Source organism: Bos grunniens, chromosome 10 (genome assembly GCF_055505025.1).
Source record: "Bos grunniens cultivar Pamir isolate PY7600 chromosome 10, Bosgru_T2T1.0, whole genome shotgun sequence".
Taxonomy (NCBI): Eukaryota; Metazoa; Chordata; class Mammalia; order Artiodactyla; family Bovidae; genus Bos; species Bos grunniens.
The window spans coordinates 68,692,215-68,716,434 of NC_141174.1; the positions used below are offsets into that span (position 1 = coordinate 68,692,215).

The 24,220-nt window shown below is 39.9% G+C and overlaps 1 protein-coding gene across 3 annotated transcripts in view; it reads left to right on the forward strand.

Annotated features, from left to right (window-relative positions):
- LOC147364777 (uncharacterized) overlaps positions 1–20,137 on the forward strand; it is a 559,335-nt gene extending 539,198 nt beyond the window's left edge. Inside the window, exons 8-10 of one of the 3 annotated variants that reach the window (XR_015134968.1) lie at positions 8,320–8,402; positions 19,092–19,146; positions 19,875–20,125. Coding sequence is in view for 1 of the 3 variants with exons in the window: in XM_086321974.1 (XP_086178100.1) it covers positions 8,320–8,402; positions 19,092–19,105 (97 nt within the window). In the remaining 2 variants the exon portion in view is untranslated. Of the gene's footprint in view, positions 1–8,319; positions 8,403–19,091; positions 19,147–19,874 lie in introns of all 3 variants that reach the window. The other 2 variants (XM_086321974.1, XR_015134960.1) reach the window with 2 other exon arrangements.
- Positions 20,138–24,220: the final 4,083 nt, after the last annotated feature.

Consider the following 24,220-nt stretch of genomic DNA (forward strand, 5'->3'; position numbering starts at 1 on the left):
TAATCATCTACATCATGTGACTGTGGGAGTATGGAGCCTGCTCCCCCATATCTTCCTTGACTAATAAGTGATGCTCAAAACTCAATCATCAGAGCTTTCCTTTTGCCCCTTAAGATTATGATTACTGTGCAAATGCTCTCGGACAGGAAGAAAGATGGGGTGTGGAAGGAACAACATGTGAAGCCCTACTTATTGCCAAGACTTGTCTGGAGCCTGTTAGAATCTACATTTGCTACATATTTCATTCTCACCCCTCTTTTAGGTAGGTCCTGTCTCTCCTTGGAAGGGAGGTAATTTAAGTCTTAAGGACAATCAGTGAGTAAGTGGTGGATCAAGGATTTGAACCCAACCTGTCTGACTCTCGAGTCACTGGTATTTAATAGAAATGCTGATAAAGCTGCTGTTGGAGGAATAGGATGGGGAGACCACTTTCTCCCCCACAAATTCATCAAAAGAACATTTAAACCCTGAGTAAATTCCACAAAACAACTTCTGAATGCTGGCAGAGGACATCAGGCACCCAGAAAAGCAGCCCATTGTCTTCGAAAGGAGATGTTTTATCAATAGTGCTGTATAGATGGAGAAGTCTTGAGTCTACTGTAAAAATAAGACTGAAAACCAGAAGCAGGAGGCTTAAGTCCAAATCCTGAGAACACCAGAGAACTCCTGACTCCAGGGAATATTAATCAACAGGAGATCATCAAATGCCTCCATACCTACACTGAAACCAAGCACCACCCAAGGGCCAGCAAGTTCCAGAGCAAGACATACCATGCAAATTCCCCAGCAGCGCAGGAACACAGCCCTGAGCTCCAATATACAGGCTCCCCAAAGTCACTCCAAACACACTGACATCTCATAACTCATTACTGGACACTTCATTGTACTCCAGAGAGAAGAAACCCAGTTCTACCCACTAGAATACTGACACATGCTTCCCTAACCAGGAAACCTTGACAAGCCACCCATACAACCCCACCCACAGCTAGAAAACTCCACAATAAAGAGAACTCCACAAACTGCCAGAATACAGAAGGGCCACCCCAAACACAGCAATGTAAACAAAGATGAAGAGACAGAGGAATACCCAGCAGGTAAAGGGACAGGATAAACGCCCACCAAACTGAACAAAAGAGGAAGAGATAGGGAATCTACCTGATAAAGAATTTGGAATAATGATAGTGAAAATGATCCAAAATCTTGAAATCAAAATGGAATCACAGATAAATAGCCTGGAGACAAGGATTGAGAAGATGCAAGAAAGGTTTAACAAGGACCTAGAAGAAGTAAAAAAGAGTCAATATATAATGAATAATGCAATAAATGAGATCAAAAACACTCTGGAGGGAATAAATAATAGGATAATGGAGGCAGAAGATAGGATTAGTGAGGTAGAAGATAGAATGGTAGAAATAAATGAATCAGAGAGGAAAAAAGAAAAACAAATTAAAAGAAATGAGGACAATCTCAGAGACCTCTGGGACAATGTTAAATGTCTCAGCATTCGAATCATAGGAGTCCTAGAAGAAGAAGACAAAAAAAAAAAAAAAGACTATGAGAAAATACTTGAGGAGATAATAGTTGAAAATTTCCCTAAAATGGGGAAGGAAATAATCACCCAAGTCCAAAAAACCCAGAGAGTCCCAAACAGGATAAACCCAAGGTGAAAAACCCAAGACACATATAATCGAATTAACAAAGATCAAACACAAAGAACAAATATTAAAAGGAGCAAGGGAAAAACAACAAATAACACACAAGGGGATTCCCATAAGGATAACAGATGATCTTTCGATAGAAACTCTTCAGGCCAGGAGGGAATAGCAGGACAAACTTAAAGTGATGAAAGAAAATAACCTACAGCCCAGATTACTGTACCCAGCAAGGATCTCTTTCAAATATGAAGAAGTCAAAAGATTTCAGTTCAGTTCAGTTCAGCTCAGTCGTTCAGTCATGTCCGACTCTTTGCGACCCCATGAATCGCAGCACGCCAGGCCTCCCTGTCCATTACCAACTCCCGGAGTTCACTCAAACTCATGTCCATTGAATCAGTGATGCTGTCCAGCCATCCCATCCTCTGTCGTCCCCTTCTCCTCCTGCCCCCAATCCCTCCCAGCATAAAAGTCTTTTCCAATGAGTCAACTCTTCACATGAGGTGGCCAAAGTACTGGAGTTTCAGCTTAAGCATCATGCCTTCCAAAGAAATCCCAAGACTGATCTCCTTCATAATGGACTGGTTGGATCTCCTTGCAGTCCAAGGGACTCTCAAGAGTCTTTTCCAACACCACAGTTCAAAAGCATGAAGTCTTCGGCGTTCAGCCTTCTTCACAGTCCAACTCTCACATCCATACATGACCACTGCTTTACAGACAAGCAAAAGCTGAGAGAATTCAGCACCACCAAACCAGCTCTCCAACAAATGCTAAAGGATCTTCTCTAGATAGGGAAAAAAAAGGGTGTATAAACTTGAACCCAAAACAATAAAGTAAATGGCAACAGGATCATACTTATCAATAATTACCTTAAATGTAAATGGGTTGAATGCCCCAACCAAAAGACAAAGACTGGCTGAATGGATACAAAAACAAGACCCCCTATATATGTTGTCTACAAGACACTAACCTCAAAACAAGGGACACATACAGACTTAAAGTTAAGGGCTGGAAAAAGATATTCCATGCAAATAGAGACCAAAAGAAAGCAGGAGTAGCAATACTCATATCAGATAAAATAGACTTTAAAACAAAAGCTGTGAAAAGAGACAAAGAAAGACACTGCATAATGATCAAAGGATCAATCCAAGAAGAAGATATAACAATTATGCACCCAACGTAGGAGCACCACAATATATAAGACAAATGCTAACAAGTATGAAAGGGGAAATAACAATAACACAATAATAGTGGGAGACTTTACTACCCCACTCACACCAATGGATAGATCAACTAAACAGAAAATTAACAAGGAAAGACAAACTTTAAATGATACAATAGACCACTTAGACCTAATTGATATCTATAGGACATTTCACACCAAAACAATGAATTTCACCTTTTTCTCAAGAGCACATGGAACCTTCTCCAGGATAGATCACATCCTAGGCCATAAATCTAGCCTTGGTAAATTCAAAAAAATTGAAATCATTCCAAGCATCTTTTCTGACCACAATGCAGTAAGATTAGATCTCAATTATAAGAGAAAAACTATTAAAAATTCCAAAATATGGAGGCTGAACAACATGCTGCTGAATAACCAACAAATCACAGAAGAAATCAAAAAAGAAATCAAAATACGAATAGAAATGAGTGAAAATGAAAACACAACAACCCAAAACCTGTGGGACACTGTAAAAGCAGTGCTAAGGGGAAAGTTCATAGCAATACAGGCATACCTCAAGAAACAAGAAAAAGTCAAATAAATAACCTAACTCTACACCTAAAGCAACTAGAAAAGGAAGAAATGCAGAACCCCAGGATTAGTAGAAGGAAAGAAATCTTAAAAATTAGGGCAGAAATAAATGCAAAAGAAACAAAAGAGACTATAGCAAAAATCAACAAAGCCAAAAGCTGGTTCTTTGAAAGGATAAATAAAATTGACAAACCATTAGCCAGACTCATCAAGAAACAAAGGGAGAAAAATCAAATCAATAAAATTAGAAATGAAAATGGAGAGATCACAACAGACAACACAGAAATACAAAGGATCATAAGAGACTACTATCAACAATTATATGCCAATAAAATGGACAACGTGGAAAAATGGACAAATTCTTAGAAAAGTACAACTTTCCAAAACTGAACCAGGAAGAAATAGAAAATCTTAACAGACCCATAACAAGCACAGAAATTGAAACTTTATCAGAAATCTTCCAGCAAACAAAAGCCCAGGTCCAGACGGCTTCACAGCTGAATTCTACCAAAAATTTAGAGAAGAGCTAACACCTATCCTACTCAAACTCTTCCAGAAAATTGCAGAGGAAGGTAAACGGCCAAACTCATTCTATGAGGCCACCATCACCCTAATACCAAAACCTGAAAAAGATACCACCAAAAAAAGAAAACTACAGGCCAATATCACTGATGAACATAGATGCAAAAATCCCTAACAAAATTCTAGCAATCAGAATCTAACAACACATTAAAAAGATCATACACCATGACCAAGTGGGCTTTATCCCAGGGGTGCAAGGATTCTTCAATATCCACAAATCAATCAATGTAATACAGCACATTAACAAATTGAAAAATAAAAGCCATATGATTATCTCAATAGATGCAGAGAAAACCTTTGACAAAATTCAACATCCATTTATGATAAATACTCTCCAGAAAGCAGGAATAGAAGGAACATATGCTAGTAAAGTAATGCTCAAAATTCTCCAAGCCAGGCTTCAGCAATACATGAACCGTGAACTTCCTGATGTTCAAGCTGATTTTAGAAAAGGCAGAGGAACCAGAGATCAAATTGCCAACATCCAATGGATCATGGAAAAAGCAAGAGCATTCCAGAAAAACATCTATTTCTGCTTTACTGACTATGCCAAAGCCTTTGACTGTGTGGATCACAATAAACTGGAAAATTCTGAAAGAGATGGGAATACCAGACCACCTGACATGCCTCTTGAGAAATCTGTATGCAGGTCAGGAAGCAACAGTTAGAACTGGACATGGAACAACAGACTGGTTCCAAATAGGAAAAGGAGTACATCAAGGCTGTATGTTGTCACCCTGCTTATTTAACTTCTATGCAGAGTACATCATGAGAAACACTGGACTGGAAGAAACACAAGCTGGAATCAAGATTGCCGGGAGAAATATCAATAACCTCAGCTATTCAGAGGACACCACCCTTATGGCAGAAAGTGAAGAGGAACTAAAAAGCCTCTTGATGAAAGTAAAAGTGAAGAGTGGAACAGTTGGCTTAAAGCTTAACATTCAGAAAACGAAGATCATGGCATCTGGTCCCATCACTTCATGGGAAATAGATGGGAAAACAGTGGAAACAGTGTCAGACTTTATTTTCCTGTGCTCCAAAATCACTAAAGATGGTGACTGAAGCCATGAAATTACAAGACACTTATTCCTTGGAAGGAAAGTTATGACCAACTTAGATAGCATATTCAAAAGCAGAGACATTACTTTACCAACAAAGGTTCGTCTAGTCAAGGCTATGGTTTTTCCTGTGGTCATGTATGGATATGAGAGTTGGACTGTGAAGAAGGCTGAGCGCCAAAGAATTGATGCTTTTGAACTGTGGTGTTGGAGAAGACTCTTGAGAGTCCCTTGGACTGCAAGGAGATCCAACCAGTCCATTCTGAAGGAGATCAGTCCTGGGATTTCTTTGGAGGGAATGATGCTAAAGCTGAAACTCTAGTACTTTGGCCACCTCATGTGAAGAGTTGACTCATTGGAAAAGACTCTGATGCTGGGAGGGATTGGGGGCAGGAGGAGAAGGCGACCACAGAGGATGAGATGGCTGGATGGCATCACTGACTCGATGGACATGAGTTTGAGTGAACTCCGGGAGTTGGTGATGGACAGGGAGGCCTGGAGTGCTGTGATTCATGGGGTCTCGAAGAGTTGGACACCACTGAGCAACTGAACTGAATTGAACTGACCTCAACATAACAAAAGCTATATATGACAAACCCACAGCAAACATGATCTTCAATGGTGAAAAATTGAAAGCATTTCCCCTAAAGTCAGGAACAAGACAAGGGTGCCCACTCTCACCACTGTTATTCAACATAGTTTTGGAATTTTTGGCCACAGCAATCAGAGCAGAAAAAGAAATAAAAGGAATCCAAATAGGAAAAGAAGCAGTAAACTCTCATTGTTTGCAGATGGCATGATCCTCTACATAGAAAACCCTAAAGACTCCACTAGAAAATTACTGCTGCTGCTGCTACTGCTGCTAAGTTGCTTCAGTCGTGTCCGACTCTGTTCGACCCCAGAGACAGCAGCCCACCAGGCTCCCCCGTCCCTGGGATTCTCCAGGTAAGAACACTGGAGTGGGTTGCCATTTCCTTCTCCAATGCGTGAAAGTGAAAAGTGAAAGTGAAGTCGCTCAATCGTGTTCCACTCCTAGCGACCCCATGGACTGCAGCCTACCAGGCGCCTCAGTCCATGGGATTTTCCAGGCAAGAGTACTGGAGTGGGGTAGAAATCCCTTGCATTCCTATACACTAATAATGAGAAAATAGAGAAATAAAGGAAATAATTCCATTCACCATTGCAACGAAAAGAATAAAAGACTTAGGAATATATCTACCTAGAGAAACTAAAGACCTATATATAGAAAACTATAAAACACTGGTGAAAGAAATCAAAGAGGACACTAATAGATGGAGAAATATACCATGTTTGTGGATCGGAAGAATCAATATAGTGAAACTGAGTATAATCCCCAAAGCAATCTATAGATTCAATGCAATCCCTATCAAGCTACCAACAGTATTTTTCACAGAGCTAGAACAAATAATTTCACAATTTGTATGGAAATACAAAAAACCTCACATAGCCAAAGCAATCTTGAGAAAGAAGAATGGAACTGGAGGAACCAACCTGCCTGACTTCAGGCTCTACTACAAAGCCACAGTCATCAAGACAGTATGGTACTGGCACAAAGACAGAAATATAGATCAATGGAACAAAATAGAAAACCCAGAGATAAATCCACGCACCTATGGACACCTTATCTTTGACAAAGGAGGCAAGAATATACGATGGAGAAAAGACAATCTCTTTAAAAGCGGTGCTGGGAAAACTGGTCAACCACTTGTAAAAGAATGAAACTAGAATACTTTCTAACACCACACACAAAAATAAACTCAAAATGGATTAAAGATCTAAACACAAGACCAGAAACTATAAAACTCCTAGAGGAAAACATAGGCAAAACACTCTCTGACATAAATCACAGCAGGATCCTCTATGACCCACCTCCCAGAATAGTGGAAATAAAAGAAAAAATAAACAAATGGGACCTAATTAAAATTAAAAGCTTCTGCACGACAAAGGAAACTATAGGCAAAGTGAAAAGACAGCCTTCAGAATGGGAGAAAATAATAGCAAATGAAGCAATTGACAAAGAATTAATCTCAAAAATATACAAGCAACTCCTACAGCTCAATTCCAGAAAAATAAACCACTCAATCAAAAAATGGGCCAAAGAACTAAACAGACATTTCTCCAAAGAAGATATACAAATGGCTAACAAATACATGAAAAGATGCTCAACATCACTCATTATCAGAGAAATGCAAATCAAAATCACAATGAGGTACCATTTCATGCCAGTCAGAATGGCTGCGATCCAAAAGTCTACAAGCAATAAATGCTGGAGAAGGTGACGAGAAAAGGGACCGCTCTTACACTGTTGATGGGAATGCAAACTAGTACAGCCACTATGGAAAACAGTGTGGAGATTCCTTTAAAAACTGGAAATAGGACTGCCTTATGACCCAGCAATCCCACTACTGGGCATACACATGGAGGAAACCAGAATTGAAAGAGATACGTGTACCCCAGTGTTCATCGCAGAGCTGTTTATAATAGCCAGGACATGGAAGCAACCTAGATGTACATCAGCAGATGAATGGATAAGAAAGCTGTGTTACTTATACACAATGGAGTATTACTCAGCCATTAAAAAGAATACATTTGAATCAGTTCTAATGAGGTGGGTGGATGAAACTGGAGCCTATTATACAGAGTGAAGTAAGCCAGAAAGAAAAACACCAATACAGTATAGTAATGCATATATATGGAATTTAGAAAGATGGTAACAATAACCCTGTATGCAAGACAGCAAAAGAGACACAGATGTATAGAACAGTCTTTTGGACTCTGTGGGAGAGGGAGAGGGTGGGATGATTTGGGAGAATGGCATTGAAATATGTATAATAGCATATATGAAACAAATCACCAGTCCAGGTTCGATGCATGATATGGGATGCTTGGGGCTGGTGCACTGGGACAACCCAGAGGGATGGTACGGGGAGGGCAGTGGGAAGGGGGTTCAGGATGGGGAACACGTGTACACCCATGGAGGATTCGTGTTGATGTATGGCGAAACCAATACAATATTGTAAAGTAATTAGCCTCCAATTAAAATAAATAAATTTATATTTAAAAAAAAGCTACTGTCAATCTTTCGTAGTTGTATACTGATCTGGGGAGGAATTGGCAGCACTTGTGACTTGGAGAGAATGAGAATTAGATTGATATCTGATAAAAAGAATTATCAAGAGTAACTGGAAACATCTTGGCTCCCTAGCAATGTTGCTGTGGAGACTGAATGACGCTTTCTTTCCTCTAGGGCTCACATCTCCTATCCTACTTGCTGCCTGATTCAAACAAGGATATGCTGGGGAAAAACTCATGTGAAAAGAACAGAGTCAAGTAAGAGCCTCTCTTTCCCACTCTGCCCTAAATGATGTCAGTGATACATAGGAGCTGAGTAAATGAGGCATGAGCCGGTGATAGAATAAACAGCCTACAGCCTGCCACTGTGTAGCTGGGATTTGACAGCTTAACCAACCAACTATTTGTAGATTCAAGACCAGAAAGGTATCAGGAGAGACTTGAAAAGTGCCTCAGACATTTACATTTGTGTCACTCTTTAGGTATGTTTTGAAGTTTGGAATAACAGATGTGGTTGGCCCTTTTGATGGGGAGAACCCTGGATTTGGAAGGAGAGACCAAGTGACAGTCCCTAGCCCTGCCACTCACTAGCACTGAGGGGTGGAACCAAGGCTGAGGTCAGGCAGAGTCCCTACCCCTCCAGACCCCATGGGTTTGTTCAGGGGGTGCCACATCTTACAGTCTGTCTTGATTGGAGAAAACGAAACTAGTTTCATAATCCTAAACAGTCAGTCCTGGGCTAAGGGCTTTCAAGGAACTGCTAAGAAAGAGAACAGATCCAAATCTGGGCTCTTTCACTCACTAGAGTTGTTTCCATGGGGAAGTCTTACCTAATTTCTTAATTTCTTCATCTCTGATCGTGATAGAATAACTAGATTCAAAGGAGAGAATAAAAGCAAAAGTCCAGTTCCTGGGCAGATATATATGTGCACAGAACTGGTATTCTGAGCCTCAGTTTCTCTTCTTTGAAATATGAGTCATAAAAGTTGAAATAGACAACTGAATGATATCATACATGGAAAGGTAAACTTTATTATTCCTTCCAGTTTTGGTACCCTGTGAACTCACAGCTTTGCCTACAATTCCTAGTGTCTAAACAGTGTTCTTTAGAGAGACTGAGAGACATTTCTGTGGGACTAGAGGTGAAAGAAAATTGGTCCCCTTAAGCTAAATCTAGCAGAGCTTCCGACAGAGGCCTTCATAATCCTTGACCAGCCTTGGGGCATCTATTTACTATGAATAAAAATAACAGTACATGGTTTTTCTCTAAACACTTATCAGATAGTCAGGTCTTGGAATTCATCATGAACCACAGAAGGGAGAAGTTCATCATTGTGAGCAAAGTATTTAGTGATCTGTTCTCCTTATTTGGTCCCTGTATCTATTTTAAGGGAAATAACTGCTTTTGGAAACATACTTGAATGAAAGTTCATGTAAAGAAGACAGTAGCAGTGATGAGGCCAGTGCTAGACAGCCAGGATTTAGGATAGGGCTTGACTCATCTGTGTTACCAGCAACTAAGGAAGTAGGATCAGGGGATAGAAATGGCCTACAGTTAGAAGGATATCTAATAACCATTGGGTGTGCATCAAAAAATCCTACAAACTGTCTGAAAAAAAAAACAAAGCAAATAAGAACTTTTAATATAGGGGGAAAAAGTTACCAAATGTGGGGGAAACTCAAGCCTGAAGGAAATGATTGTTCCCTTACTCATGATGGACACATCTTTGGATGGACACAGAATTGGATGCTATAGATTACTGCTAAGACCAGTTACAAAGGCACAGAGGAAGCATGGAGAGCTGTTTCAGTAGTTGTCAACTCTCCCATGAGCAGAGATTGGAGACCCAATATGATTGTGCAAACAAGATGGCCATCTTAAAGGCTTATTGAATAACTGAAGTTCACCTTTACTCCATGGGGTGAGGGTTCAAGGGCATTGTCCAAGTAACAGGGCTCAATATGGAAGGGAAGACTGGATATTTTCATGGACATTGCTTCATTCCGCTGGTACCCAAAGTAGGTACTGGTAGAGAAGGGGAAAAATTGCATATCTAAGAGCAACAAGATCCCCAGTGTGACTGAAACAAAGGTGGGCAAATGCAGGAGAGCTGGGTTTGATCCCTGGGTCAGGAAGATCCCCTGGAGAAGGGAATGGTTACCCATTCCAGCATTCTTGCCTTGAGAAGTCCATGGACAGAGGAGCCTGGTGGTCTGCAGCCCATGGGGGCACAAAGAGTCAGACACAACTTAGCAACTATTTTCACTTAAAAAAATGTAAAGAGAGTAGTTTAGAGAAGATTCCAAATGATGCCAGACTAAGAATCTGAGCTTTAACTTCTTTGTTATTGTTGTTTCTTTAGGTTTTGTTTTTTTGGTTGTTGTTGTTGTATTTTTGGGGGGGGCAGGAGCACATCATAAAGCTTGTGGGATCTCAGTTTCCCAATCAGGGATTGAAGCCACACCCTCTGCAGTGGAAGTGCAGAGTCTTAACTTCCAGGCACCACCAAGAAAGTCCCTGTGCTTTATCTGAATGGGAAGCGTCTGAAGACTTTGGGGATGGAAATTGAAATGAACAAAGGAAATTCATCTGACTCTAGTACATAAAATAATTTAGAAGGGAGGGGAGGATGAGGTTAAGAAGGAAATGGTTTTGGTTAATGAGGTTGAGAGTGTCCTGTTGAGTGTAAGGGAAAATGAAGACACATGGCAAGCTGAATGGAGCTGGGAAGGGGTTGCCTGGGTGCTCGTATCTAGGTGAGAAACCACAGAATTAGCAGATAGATGAGCTTCCTGAAACATGGAGGAAACTGCGGCAAGGACCAGGGATTTCACAACCACCTAAGGGAGGTAGACGGCTGGCCAAGGTGAACAGGACAGTTCCAGGACAAGATTTCATGTCCTGATTACTAGACTCAGCCTGAGAGGCCACTGGCTCTGCTAACCCTGGTTGCCCTCAAGGAAATGAACACTTCCAGCCAGGACCATCTCATCCTCATGATTCCTGGAGAAACCAGTGCTGTAGAACTCTCCCATTTCCCCATAATACTATAACCCCACCCCTAGAAAGTTCCAGTTTCCTACATGCCACCTCCTTTGCTTCCACACTTCTGGGGACAAAGTTCCCCCTTATTTTTAACCAGTTCTAGAATTCCCACTCTCTGGGAGACAGCAACAGAGAGCCCATCACCAGTGCTTGAAGAATTCATACCACTGAATTCAGGTGAATGAGTTAATATTTATTTCAGATTTATGATCAGTGACAATGTTCGAAGAATTTTTAGGGTCAAAAGTAATGTGTGGAAAAGGGTAAATATTTAAAGTAAATGTTTAGATATTTTTAAAATTTTCTCATATTTGAAAGAAAAATAGTTTGTAGCCAAAGCACCCATTCATAGATATGAAAGCAGTAATGAGAGAGGAAAGGAAGTGTTTAGCAGAATTCCTGGTTCATGGTGAAAGATGTACCCCTATTAATTATGATGTAGAGTGGTAGCAGGAAATCCAAGAGAAAAGGTCCTCTGTTAGGTAGTAGGATTAGCACTCATAAGAGAATTGGGGGTTGGAATAATGATTTTAAAGTCATTTGCATAGAGGGGATAGTAGAAATTGTGAATGACGTTTTCCATGCTTGCTTGGAACTTAAGTGTGTGTTATGAAAATAGAGGTCTCAGCTCAATTCTTGGGGATGCGGAGGAAGTGGAGCAAGTAGATACAGGCTCAGAGTTGTTAGAAAGGAGGAAGATCCCTGATAATGTGGACTCTTAGAAGTCCGGGGAGAAAACAAGGCAAAGGCTTCATTGATTGAGAAACATCAGAGGCTGGAGAAGCTACAGGAGAGCAGTTCTAAGATGACTGCATTCAGTTAATCTTGTCTTTTAATGGTGGGCATTGGGAGCTATGACTTGACATGCTTAGAGTTAGTGAATCCAGAGCTCCCAGCCCGCAAGACTTCTGCCATTGCTTAATATTGTGTTCCCTGGGCTCTAGATTTGAAACCATAAAATGTGTAGTATTTATTTAGTATTAGACCATGTTCTGAGAATGCTTTTTCTGGAGCTGTTTTGAGACCACAGAATTGAAAAAGTTCTCGAGATGAAATGCTAGCCCTGTACTCAAGTTGGCCTGTCATTCTTTCCATTTAAAGCCACTGGTAATATGGTTGCAAGATGTATTTTGCCCATTTTTTAAAAGCCATTTTCTACTTTCCAACCACCAAAATATGTTGGGAGTGTCATAATTGTTTTTCTCTTTGGAACTTTAGAAAATATTGTTTTTATAATAGAAATAGCATTTCTTTAATTTTTTTTCTTTTTTTAATCGCCAAAGTCTGCCATACCAAAAACCACGGACTTGGCTCATTATATTTCCAATTCTAGCTTGTGCTAGAATTTCTGGCAAATGAATATGGTAGGACTGCCCAAAATATTTCTGAGGAGGTTTATCTCAGACATTAGTCAGATGAAAGACTAGAAAATTTAAATGGACTTAAACGCATTCATGCAGGGCAAGCATTTAGAATAGGGTCTTGTACATGCTGCACATATATAAATGCTGGTTATTATTATTAAGGCATTCTAAGATGATGAAGTATCAGAGGCCAGAATGAACCAAGAAAGACCATCTATTCTTATGATAGGATAAGTGCTCCCTAAGGATCCAAAACACATGATTATTAAAGAGTTTAAAAGACTTCCAAGGAGCTGTTAAAAGATGACTGCACTATGAGTGATAGATTAAGTGTGCAAAGAGGCTGACCAGTTATCAATTGGGTATGCTTTACAAAACGTATCATGGAGTGGAAAGTGAAGGAGTTTGGGGTCATCCAGAGTTACAGAATCCACATTAAAAGTAGCTCAACCATAAATGAAATGTAAAGGTACTTGGAATTAGCATACAATGAAAATATTAAGATGCTGAAAAAGCATGATGTTCAGGCGTTTAGAACTTGTCCGATATGTGGAGAGATAAGAGGGACCATATTCAGGGTTCTGTTTCCCTTCACTTACTTGCTTTCAAGGTCTTCAATTTCTCTTGAGTAGGGAAATGTGATAGGAACATTTATGAATAAATTATCTGGTTTCTGGAGATCAGTCAGTAAATAGTTAAATATCTATCTTTATTAGCCTTTGCTCTGAGACATATGCAAATCAATATAATAGAAGTTTTGTATCAATTATAAACTTCTCTATCATTCAGGTTACTGCTGAAGATAGAAAGAATGTATAACAGGGTATGAGATAAAGGGAAGACAAAGAGTAGTCCTCAGATTTATGTGCTACAATATTCAATCCATCCAATGAAAGAATATATCTAAGAGTCTTGGAAGAGAGTTGGGAAGACCAGACAAATGTTGAGTAAAGACCAAGGGAATAGAGGAAGAATAGATGGGTTGTTTTGAAATTAGTGAAACTTCCCTGCAGACTCACTATAGACCAGTGCATGACTTAGACTCTAAAAAATGCATGATGAGAAAATAAACACACCCTCCAGCAAACCTAGTCCACCCTTTGTCCAGAACTCTAGCAGCCTCAATGAGCCCATTCCCAGACTAGAATTCCACAAAAGAAATAACCAGTCTTGGTGGGGAATGGTCATAGCTCATCCCTTTGGAGCAACCCTAACCCCATTTATTCCCATCAGTCATCTGAAAAGATGGTAAAGCTTTTTTTTTCTTATTTAAAGAAGGTTATTAACATATTTTCAGACCTGCCATATAGAGATAAGAACATCCTAAGAGCCCTAGGGACAGGATAAGGAAAACTGTGTTTAATGAAGACTATTCATGTGACAAACTTGGAAGATAAGATTGTAGAAGTAGGTCTGGACATAATTGTATAGAGGACCTTGAGATCTTAGAAATGAAAGCTTGGAGTTTCTCCTCTTGGCTTGGGAAGGGAGTGAAAGATTTGTGAGTTAGATGGGGGATAAAATATTAAAAGACAAATTTCAGAAAGACTACTCTTCTGGTTGGTAGTGGGGAGAGTGGACCACGGTGGGTAGGAAACCTTGAGACTAGAAAAGAGAAAATAGGTTGATGTTCCTACATGGGTCATGCACAAGGGCCTGGATACCAAACTCCTGAACAGTGGGACTGGAAACAGGAGCGGCCACCTTAAATTAAAATCACGTGGGTGTTTTCATTATTTTTTTCACTTTTTACAATAGAAATGATTCAGTCATACATAACCATAGAGGAGATAGTACAATGACTTCCCAGTATCTAACATCCCACTCAACAATTATCAATATTTCGCTAATTTTGTTTATCTCCTCCTACAACTGTTTTTCTTTTGAAATCATTTCAGAATTACAGGAAAATTGCAAAAGTAATACCCAAAATTCTCATATACTCATCTACCAAATTTCCCAAATGTTAACATTTTGCCACATTTACTTTAATTTCTCTCTCTTTCTCTTTCCCCCTCCCTCTGACCCTCCTCCCTCAGTCGCCATTCCTTCTTTCTCTTTCTCATTCACATTGGTGCTACAACTGTCCCAGATTTGGCCAGTGGGAGCCCCTGCAAGGTGGACCCTAGATCCTCCTGATGTGGGTCCATCATTCTTTAAGTACTTCTTTTTGACACAATACAGTGTTCCAGGTTCGTGTTATACTTTCCATGCCACAAGCCTGGAATCAAACATTTTTCAAGGACCTTGCACCTTTTAGTGAAGATTGGTTATTAGAAAACAAAATATGAGCATTAGGTATGCTTGTTGTTTTTGCTGCTATGTCCTCTCAGCAGACATAGCTAGAAATCCATGTATATCTATTTCTATATATAAAATTATGGGTTTATACTAGTAACTCCAATTTCAATCCAATACCACAGGGTTCTTTCCAACCTATCTCTTTTGGACTTGTAATTTCATTTCCTAACAATGAGAACACTGACACTTATCCACAATAGAGATAAAATCACACTTTTGTGAATTATCTACAGGGCTTTATAGAATAATCCTGAGATTACCCGTAGCTCTCTCTCTCTTCAACCTGGTATGCTTAGTCTAGGCAGGGAAGAGGAGGGAAAAGTCCACAATAAGCAACAGTTTGACATATACGATGTTCCACATTTCTAAACAGGAAGGCAAACACAGGGTGAAATGATGTTTCCAGGGCAGTTAAGGACTAGGAACCTCACATTTGTCCTTGGATGGGAGTTTATTTTCTCAGACTAAGTCTGAGCTTGACATTCCAGCCGCTCGCCCTTCCACGGCAAATGGATATGGAGAAGTCTGCCACCAGCCGCTGATGGAGAAAACAGCTGTCCTTAAAGGGGAGAAGCCACGGAGGTGGTTGGATGTCCTCTCCACTCCCCCTACCTTACCCTGCTGCTGCAAATGCAGCATGCACACATACACACACAAATGAAGGGATAAGGACTCTTGTTTATTGCTAGGAAATTCAACTGGGAGTGAGAAAATCTCCCTTAAGTAAATTCTCTAGCCAAAGTTTAGATGACGGTTTGCATGAACTTTAATTCAAGCTTGATTATCTTGATTATTTGTGAGTTGTTGCCTGTGTGTATTTGTTCAGTTTCCTGAGAAGTTGGATAAGAAAGCACATGACTTCAATGAGCTGACTACCACTTTATTTTTGGTATGTTTGCCTTTAGAGGCTTATTTTCATTTATTAAACAGTGTTTATTAAACATCTTCTATTTGCCAGACACTGTGTTAGGTTCTTGAAATATAGACATAGATCAGAGACTTAAATAGTCCACCAGGAACAGAAGTAAGACCTATTTCCCCTAAGGATAAACCATTTCTGTTGGCCTTAAAAGAGCTATCTGAAATGGTATGATTTAGATGATTCTTAGCTGCTTTCTCTAATCTTTAATTAGCTACCTGATATCTCTTAGGATGCCTTGAGTTCTACCATTAGCGCTTCTTCTTAATACCTTCCTAAAGGCTTTACATTCCTACAGAATTTTATATTACAATATAAGGGTTTTTCCCTGGAACAACGTCTCAGATCATTATATAGGTAACAATTAGCAGTTAACTTAGAGCAAGGTCTTGTGAATAAGAACACATAAGAAATGGGGGTCCATTAGAAGGAGAGAACAGAGGATGCTAGCAAAGCCCAATACCAATTTCATAGTTTCTTAACTACAATACCCCAAGTCAGTTGAGAACTACAGTTGATACCTCTTAAATTACTTTATATGACCCAAAATATGTTCTGTGTTTTTTCACCCCATGAAGCAAAGAAATATGAAGAGTCTAGTCAACTGCTGTGAAATGAAAACAGACCACAAACTTAGATCCTGGTAATCTCCCACATACAGTTCTAAATGGATTATTTTCTTTTATACTTTCCAATAATTTTCATTTGAAAATTATGTTCCAATATTTATAATAAACCTGTATCACTCTGATTTCACACCAGAGTGGGAGGAACCACTAAAAAGGGGGATCCCTACTGTCACACTGTGTGTTAGAAACATAAACACAGTGTAGCCAGCTTACGGTAGATGTATAAACTCATGGAGCTGAAAGTATACAGGGTTGGTTCTGATGGGCAACAGTTTTTCATTGCTCTCTCAGATATATCTTATAAGCAGAGGCTATGATCATTTTTTTGCTAGACTTTTTCAAGAATGTCTGTATATGAAGAGCTAGTGTCTCACTCTGGAACAAAGAGCAAGGAGGCTTACTGCCCGACTATAAAAGATCTGAGTTCCCTAAGCTCAGGGTTTCTCTTCTGTAGTGCAACTCATTGTGTGGGCATGTGCTATTTTGTCCTCTTGACATCACCAAATGGGAATTGGGACTTGAAGAATGAGCACAAGAAAATGCTGATATGCTGGCTACTCTTGTGAGTGATAACAGTCCTTTGTCTCTGAACCAAGAGTTTCATGTCTACTTAGCATCCATGAGACTACAGTAGGCCAAATTGTTAGCTTGCAAGTAGAGTAAAATTTTAGATCTCACAGAGTTCTGGTCAACTCAAAGAATTAAATTATAGACTAACTACTGTGGTGTTGGAGAAGACTAAGTGTCCCTTGGACTACAAGGAGGTAAAACCAGTCAGTCCTAAAGGAAATCAGTCCTGAATATTCATTGGAAAGACTGATGTTGGAGCTGAAACTCCAAAATTTTGGCCACCTGATGTGAAGAACTAACTCATTGGACAAGACCCTGATTCTGGGAAAGATTGAAGGCAGGAGGAGAAGGGAATGACAGAGGATGAGATGGTTGGATGGCATCACCGACTCTATGGACATGAGTTTGTGCAAACTCTGGGAGCTGGTAATGGACAGGGAAGCCTGGCGTACTGCAGTCCATGGGGTCACAAAGAGTCAGACATGACTAAACACTGAACTGAACTGAATTGGCACCAGGGTCTCAAATTCATCCTCTTCAAGACCATGTTTCTTTCCATATCTGCTTTGGGCTAATTGTTAATATCCCCCCACAAATTCTTATGCTAAGACCTACCCCCCAGTGTGAGACCATTTGGAAATGGGATCTTTAGGCCAAAATTAGGTCAAGCAGGCAGAGTCCTCATGAATGAAATTAGCCCCTTATAAAAGAGGATCAAGAGCCCTCTCTTGCCTTTCTGCCATGTGAGTGCACAGTAAAAAGATGGTTGTCTATGAACCAGGAAACAGGTTCCCACCAGATACTGAATCTTCTGGCACCTTAATCTTGCACTTCCCAGCCTCCAAAACTGTGAGGAGTCAATTTCCATTATTTATAAGCCTCTCAGTCTATGGTTATTCTTCTACAACAGCTTGAATGGCAATACCTCATCCATTTCTGCCTAATCTGGTTCTGCTTTAGTCTATAGACAGAGAAGAAAGACAGTTTTTGTCATTCATAAATCTATTCTCTGAAGTCCATAGCTCTTGAGCTGTTGACTTTCAGCTGTTTCCAACGAAGAACTCTGGATGGCCTAATTTGTATCATGGTTCTAGCATGCATGTGCGTGCTCAGTCGTTGTCCAACTCTTTGCGACCCCAGGGACTGTAGCCTGCCAAACTCTGCTCTCCATGGGATTTTCCAGGCAAGAATACTGGAGTGGGTTGCCATTTCCTACTCAAGTGCATCATGGTTCACTTGGATCTAGATTTATTTAGCAGGTATATACCTATGATATATTCAGTAAGAATAAGTTCATTTCAGTCACTCTGCCTTCGATCTTTCCCAGCATCAGAGTCTTTTCTAATGAGTCAGTTCTTTGCATCAGGTGGCCAAAGTATTGGAGTTTCAGCTCCAACATCAGTCCTTCCAATGAATATTCAGGACTGATTTCCTTTACGGTTGAGTGGTTTGATCTCCTTGCAGTCCAAGGGACTCTCAAGAGTCTTCTTCAACACTGTAATTCAAAAGCATCAATTCTTAGGCACTCAGCTTTCTATATAGTCCAACTCTCACATCCATACATGACCACTGGAAAAACTATAACTTTGACTAGACAGACCTTTATTTGCAAAGTAATGTCTCTGCTTTTTAATATACTATTAGTAAGAACATATTTAAATATTTTAATATTTAAGAATATGTTTAATATACTCAGTAATAATATATTTCTGGAAATCATGTTCTTAAATATGAAAATTTCTTATTAATATATTCCCCTTTAAAACTGAATAAATTAATGAAAAAATATTAATAAGTTATTGATGTTCAAAACTTTATGCTTATTAGCATAACTTTGTATGCCACTCAATTTGCCCCCTCCCTCCACCCTTCAGTATTCAATAACATAGATCTGGGAACAGAGACCAGAACAATATTCTTTAAATGTCAATAAGGTAAAATATACCTAAATAGTTACAATGAAATAGTTAAAAGTAAACCAAGTAAAATTGTTATTTGGAAAACTAATCATTGGTAAATAGACTTTATGTAAAATTACCTACAACCCTCCTTTCCATCCTTTGTTTGACCTTCACTAACATTCACATTTTTTTTCCTTTTGCTTCTTCATTTCTATAGGTCTACATCCCTGATAAGCTCTTCATAGAAAAGAGACAGCTTCTTATTTTTCATAGTAAGTAAAAGCTTTTAATGTCTACAGTAGAGAAGTTCACCAGCCTCTTCTCCTGGGAATAAGCAGGATGCCTTATAAAGGAACATATCAGAACAAAAAAGATTCCTCAAACTCTTGTTACATACTATTCCAAACAATTATTTTCCTGTACCTAGAAAAAGAATTTCATAAGTTCCAAAGTTTTGAGCAGATTTCATTTTCCTTTTATTTTATTAATTCTCAGTTTCAGGAACTTCTCAAAACACAGCTCAATTAAGCCAATTAGAATAAAGTTTCCTATTAAATTTCCTGAAGATCATTGAGGTCTCATTAAAATAAACCCTATAGCCTCTATTTGGAAACCTTCTTTGCTCATGTGCCTTCTCCTGCCAAATTTTTTTCCAAATCTTTAGTTCAAATATTGAAATTCTTAATGAGTCTTCGTTTATGTTCAATGGTAATGTTAAAAGCTTGGTGTTTTTATCTGACTCCTCATGCTTATTGTTACCCTTTTGTCTCTGCAAAGATGGAAGTGAGGCCAGGATCCTGAACTGAAGCCTCAGGACGGAGACGAAGGAGCCAGTTTGGCTTCTGTAGAGTCAATGAATCATGGTGCAGTCATAGATCTCCTGGGGCTTAAACCCATTGGCAGGCCAGCTGAGGAAAAGTCACAGCTTCTGTAGCAAGGAGGGCCTGCCAACAGGATGACGATGGATTAATTTCACTAGCTTTGGTCTGCTTTTCTTTAGTGGATACCTACAAGATGCCTGGCGTGCTGCGATTCATGGGGTCGTAATGAGTCGGACACGACTGAGTGACTGGACTGAACTGAACTGAACAAGATGTATGTGATGTATATGTGTGTATGTGTGTGTGTTTATGTGTGTATCCTTAAACCTTTTTTCCAAAGATTTATTGTAATAAAGCTTATGATTTGACAAACCATGAGACACTAGACTGACCTCAGGCATCGATATCTGTCACCTAAACTATCTCCTGACTGATATGAGCCCCAGACTTGCCAATAAAGTACATAACCCTAATAATGTGAGCTTCTTCCAAGAGTGTTTATATCTACCACTTTAGAATGACCATAAGGGGTGCTGCAGTCGTGTCCGACTCTGTGCGACCCCATAGACGGCAGCCCACCAGGCTCCCCCATCCCTGGGATTCTCCAGGCAAGAACACTGGAGTGGGTTGCCATTTCCTTCTCCAATGCATAAGTGAAAAGCGAAAGGGAAGTTGCTCAGTCATGTCCGACTCTTAGCGACCCCATGGACTGCAGCCCACCAGGCTCCTCTGTCCATGGGATTTTCCAGGCAAGAGTACTGGAGTGGGGTGCCATTGCCTTCTCTGAGAATGACCATGGATTGCATTAAATGACCATGCTGCTACTGCTACATCACTTCAGTCATGTCCAACTCTGTGCGACCCCATAGACGGCAGCCCACCAGGCTCCCCCATCCCTGGGATTCTCCAGGCAAGAATACGGGAGTGGGTTGCCATTTCCTTCTCCAAAATGACCATGATTGCATTAAATCAGCCTTAAAAACCCAAATCAATAAGCGACACTTCAAATTTAGTCTAAGAGTAAGTCCCATACTTGACCCAAACCACGTGTCCTTACAAAGTGGTCTAGTTTGTGAGAGTAGTGTAGTGTGATCCACAGAATATCCTTCTGACTCTCTCTTTAGACACCAGAAAAGCTTCTGTTAATGACACACCCATTCAAGGAAGTATTTTGACTGTTCTTACAGAAAATAATATTCTGTTTAAGTGATAGGGCTCTTTATATCACCTCAGTGAACAACAACCAAGAAGTCAATGTATCTAATCTTCTGGATTTATATTTAAGGGTTTAATTGATTGTGGTGGTGGTGGTGGTTTAGTCACCAAGTCATGTCCAACTCTTGCGACCCCATGAACTGTAGCCCGCCAGTCTCCTCTGTCCATGGCATTCTCCAGGCAAGTCTAGTGGAGTGGGTTGCCATTTCCTTCTCCAGGGGAATCTTCCTGACTCAGGAATAGAACCCAGGTCTCCTGCATTGCAGGCAGAGGGTTTACCGACTGAGCTATAGGGGAAGCCCGATTGTATGAGATGTTAAAGTTCTGAAGGCCTCTGGGCTATACACTTGAAACTAACATGATATTGTAAATCAGCTATGCTTCAATTAAAAAATTTTTAATTAAAGAAATGTTCTGAAGTCCTATGCAAAAAGGGTTCTTTTATTGTTCACCAGTATCACTAGCCATTTGGAATATTTTGCTGATCAGTTCAGTTCAGTTGTTCAGTTGTGTCCAGTGCTTTGCGACCTCATGGACTGCAGCATGCCAGGCTTCCCTGTCCGTCATCAACTCGCAGAGCTTGCTAAAACTCATGTCCATTGAGTTGGTGATCTTTCCCAGCATCAGGTCTTTTCTAATGAGTCAGTTCTTTGCATCAGATGGCCAAAGTATTGACCAGTATTTTGCTGATGGTATGTCTTATTTTGCAGCAAACAAATTGCTTTCTGAGAGGTCTAACTGTTGCAAAATTCTCGATTAAAGCAAGTACAATGTTTTCACTGAACAGCAGAACAGAGTTATTAGCAGATATCATATATAACTACTGTAGTTTATCAATATGAGAGGTAGTTAGAAGACTTTAGAAAGTATTATAAAATGAGCCTCACAGAATATTTAAAAAGAAAAACATCAGCAACAACAAAATATTCACCTTGTTGGAGGAAAAACATGTAGTAATGAAAAGAAAATCCAAGGAAAAATACAGAGAAGAAACAATTTGGTACCTATGACCAATTATGAGAGCTAGAATTAAAATACACATTCAGTTAGTTAAATCAAAAATAATTGAAATTTGCAAACTAAGAAATCTTACCAACTTAAAGCTAATTAATAAGGGGTTAGCTTAATTTAATAATAGAAGATTCAAGGAGTGAGCGCAAAAGAGAAAGTTAACATATAATACAACTCTTCCTTTAAGTGGTGTACATGAGAGTTCAGACATTAACTTCCCTGCTGTCCAAATTAATCTGACCATCTGGTGAATATTCTCAGCACGTGTTTGTTAATCCCACAGAGTCAAGAAGAGAATTTTTGGCCAGGCAATTTTAGATTCAGTATGCTAAGCTACTACTAAGTGTACCACTGAGAGAATCTAGATGGGGGATGGATCTTTGTTTAACTTGATGAACCTGAGCTAAAATTTGATAAGACCTTAATATTTTCATAGGCTGAATATCTGGGACTTTTTTCTGTGATATAGATTGTTACATGGATAAATAAAAAGGAAATTAGTGAAGAATTATTATCTGATTGTACAGCATTCCATGAAATGCATAGTACCAGTTCAACAAAATTGATATACATCAGTTAAATTTTATTATTGCTCACTCTTAAAATTCTCATTGTCATTCTCTTCTTTCTTCTGAAATGTTCTTTTCTAGGTATTTATACTAATTTCCTTTTTCAAAAGGCAATTAATTATCCAGTTTTCATATCTTTAAGTAGTTATCAAGGTAAGTGGGATTGTGAAAGTGGAGCCCTCTGGAAGAATAGAAAATCCACACTGCTGCTGCTACTGCTAAGTCACTTCAGTCGTGTCCGACTCCGTGTGACCCCAGAGACGGCAGCCCACCAGGCTCCCCCGTCCCTGGGATTCTCCAGGCAAGAATACGGGAGTGGGTTGCCATTTCCTTCTCCAATGCATGAAAGTGAAAAGTGAAAGGGAAGTTGCTCAGTTGTGTCTGACTCTTCAAGACCCCATGGACTGAAGCCTACCAGGCTCCTCCGTCCATGGGATTTTCCAGGCAAGAGTACTGGAGTGGGGTGCCATTGCCTTCTCCAAAAATCCACACTATTTTCCTCTAAATATAAAAACCCTTTTTTCTTTCATCTGATTGATTGATTTTTAAAAGCTTTTTATTTTATATTGGAGTATAGCCAATTAACATGCTGTGATAGTTTCAGGTAGACAACAAAGGGATTCAGCCATACATATACAAGTGTCCATCCTCATTTGATTTTGAATTCCATGGCAATAAGTGTGTTTAACAGACAGTGGCTGAAGCATAATGAGTGAAATGACCCATCTGTTTCAGTGCCAAGATGCTGAGCCCATATCGTAGCAGAGAGATAATAGTGTTTACTAGTTCCAGAAGCAGCCGGGTGACTGTGGCCTTAGTGGCCTATGAAAAAAGGAAGATTTTACTGCTGGCTTCTGCCTATAGACAAGCCATTCTGACATCGTCCCCAGTGTGCTTTATAGAGATAAAATGGTCCACCAGATAGCGTTGCCTCCTAGGCTAATTCAGCTTTTCCCAGGGGAATTTTTAGAGATAATGACTTTTTTTTCTTATGAGAAGTGGCGACCTAAAACTCTGGGTCACATCCAGGCCCTGGGTGTGTTTTTCTGGGGCAGCCTTCTCTGGATACATGTGTGCATGCCTCTCACACCTGCCCATCACTGCACTGCCCAGTTCTAAGAATAGGAAGCCAAGTGCCACATGAACACTGGGCAGAGAAACAAGCAGGGAGAACAGACAAGCCCTGGTGAGGCATCTCTTGTGCCAGGGCACACATGGTGCCCTGGGCCATCCAACGGAGGTGTGACACTGTTTACCAGGGAGAACGGCTGCTGCAGCCTGGCTCCCTACGCCCTGTCTGGCCTATGAAATTTGATCTAAATCACAGGAGGCAAAAACATATTACTCTGACCACAATTCACATTCCGTAGGAGGAGACAGGATTAGAACATTTCTATTCTTGCCCAATGCTGCTAAATTTAAAGTCAATATAACTGTTCTCTGCAGTCTTCCTTCAAAAGACCAAAGGCAAGCACCATTTGCCAATGGCAAAATGCTCTGACATAGCATGAGCTGTATGGTTGGGTAGAGGAAGCTGAGAGGTCGCAAATAACAGTCCTAAACTCACAGCCAAGGCTGCTTTCAAGGCCACTTACTGAAAATACCTCCATTTATGACTTTATTTGTAACCTCATGCATTTGTCTGTTCTTGTGTTTATTTATTTGACAATCGTTTATTAATCTTCTATCACGTCAGGCATAAAGATGAATGGTCACAGCCCATGAGGTTT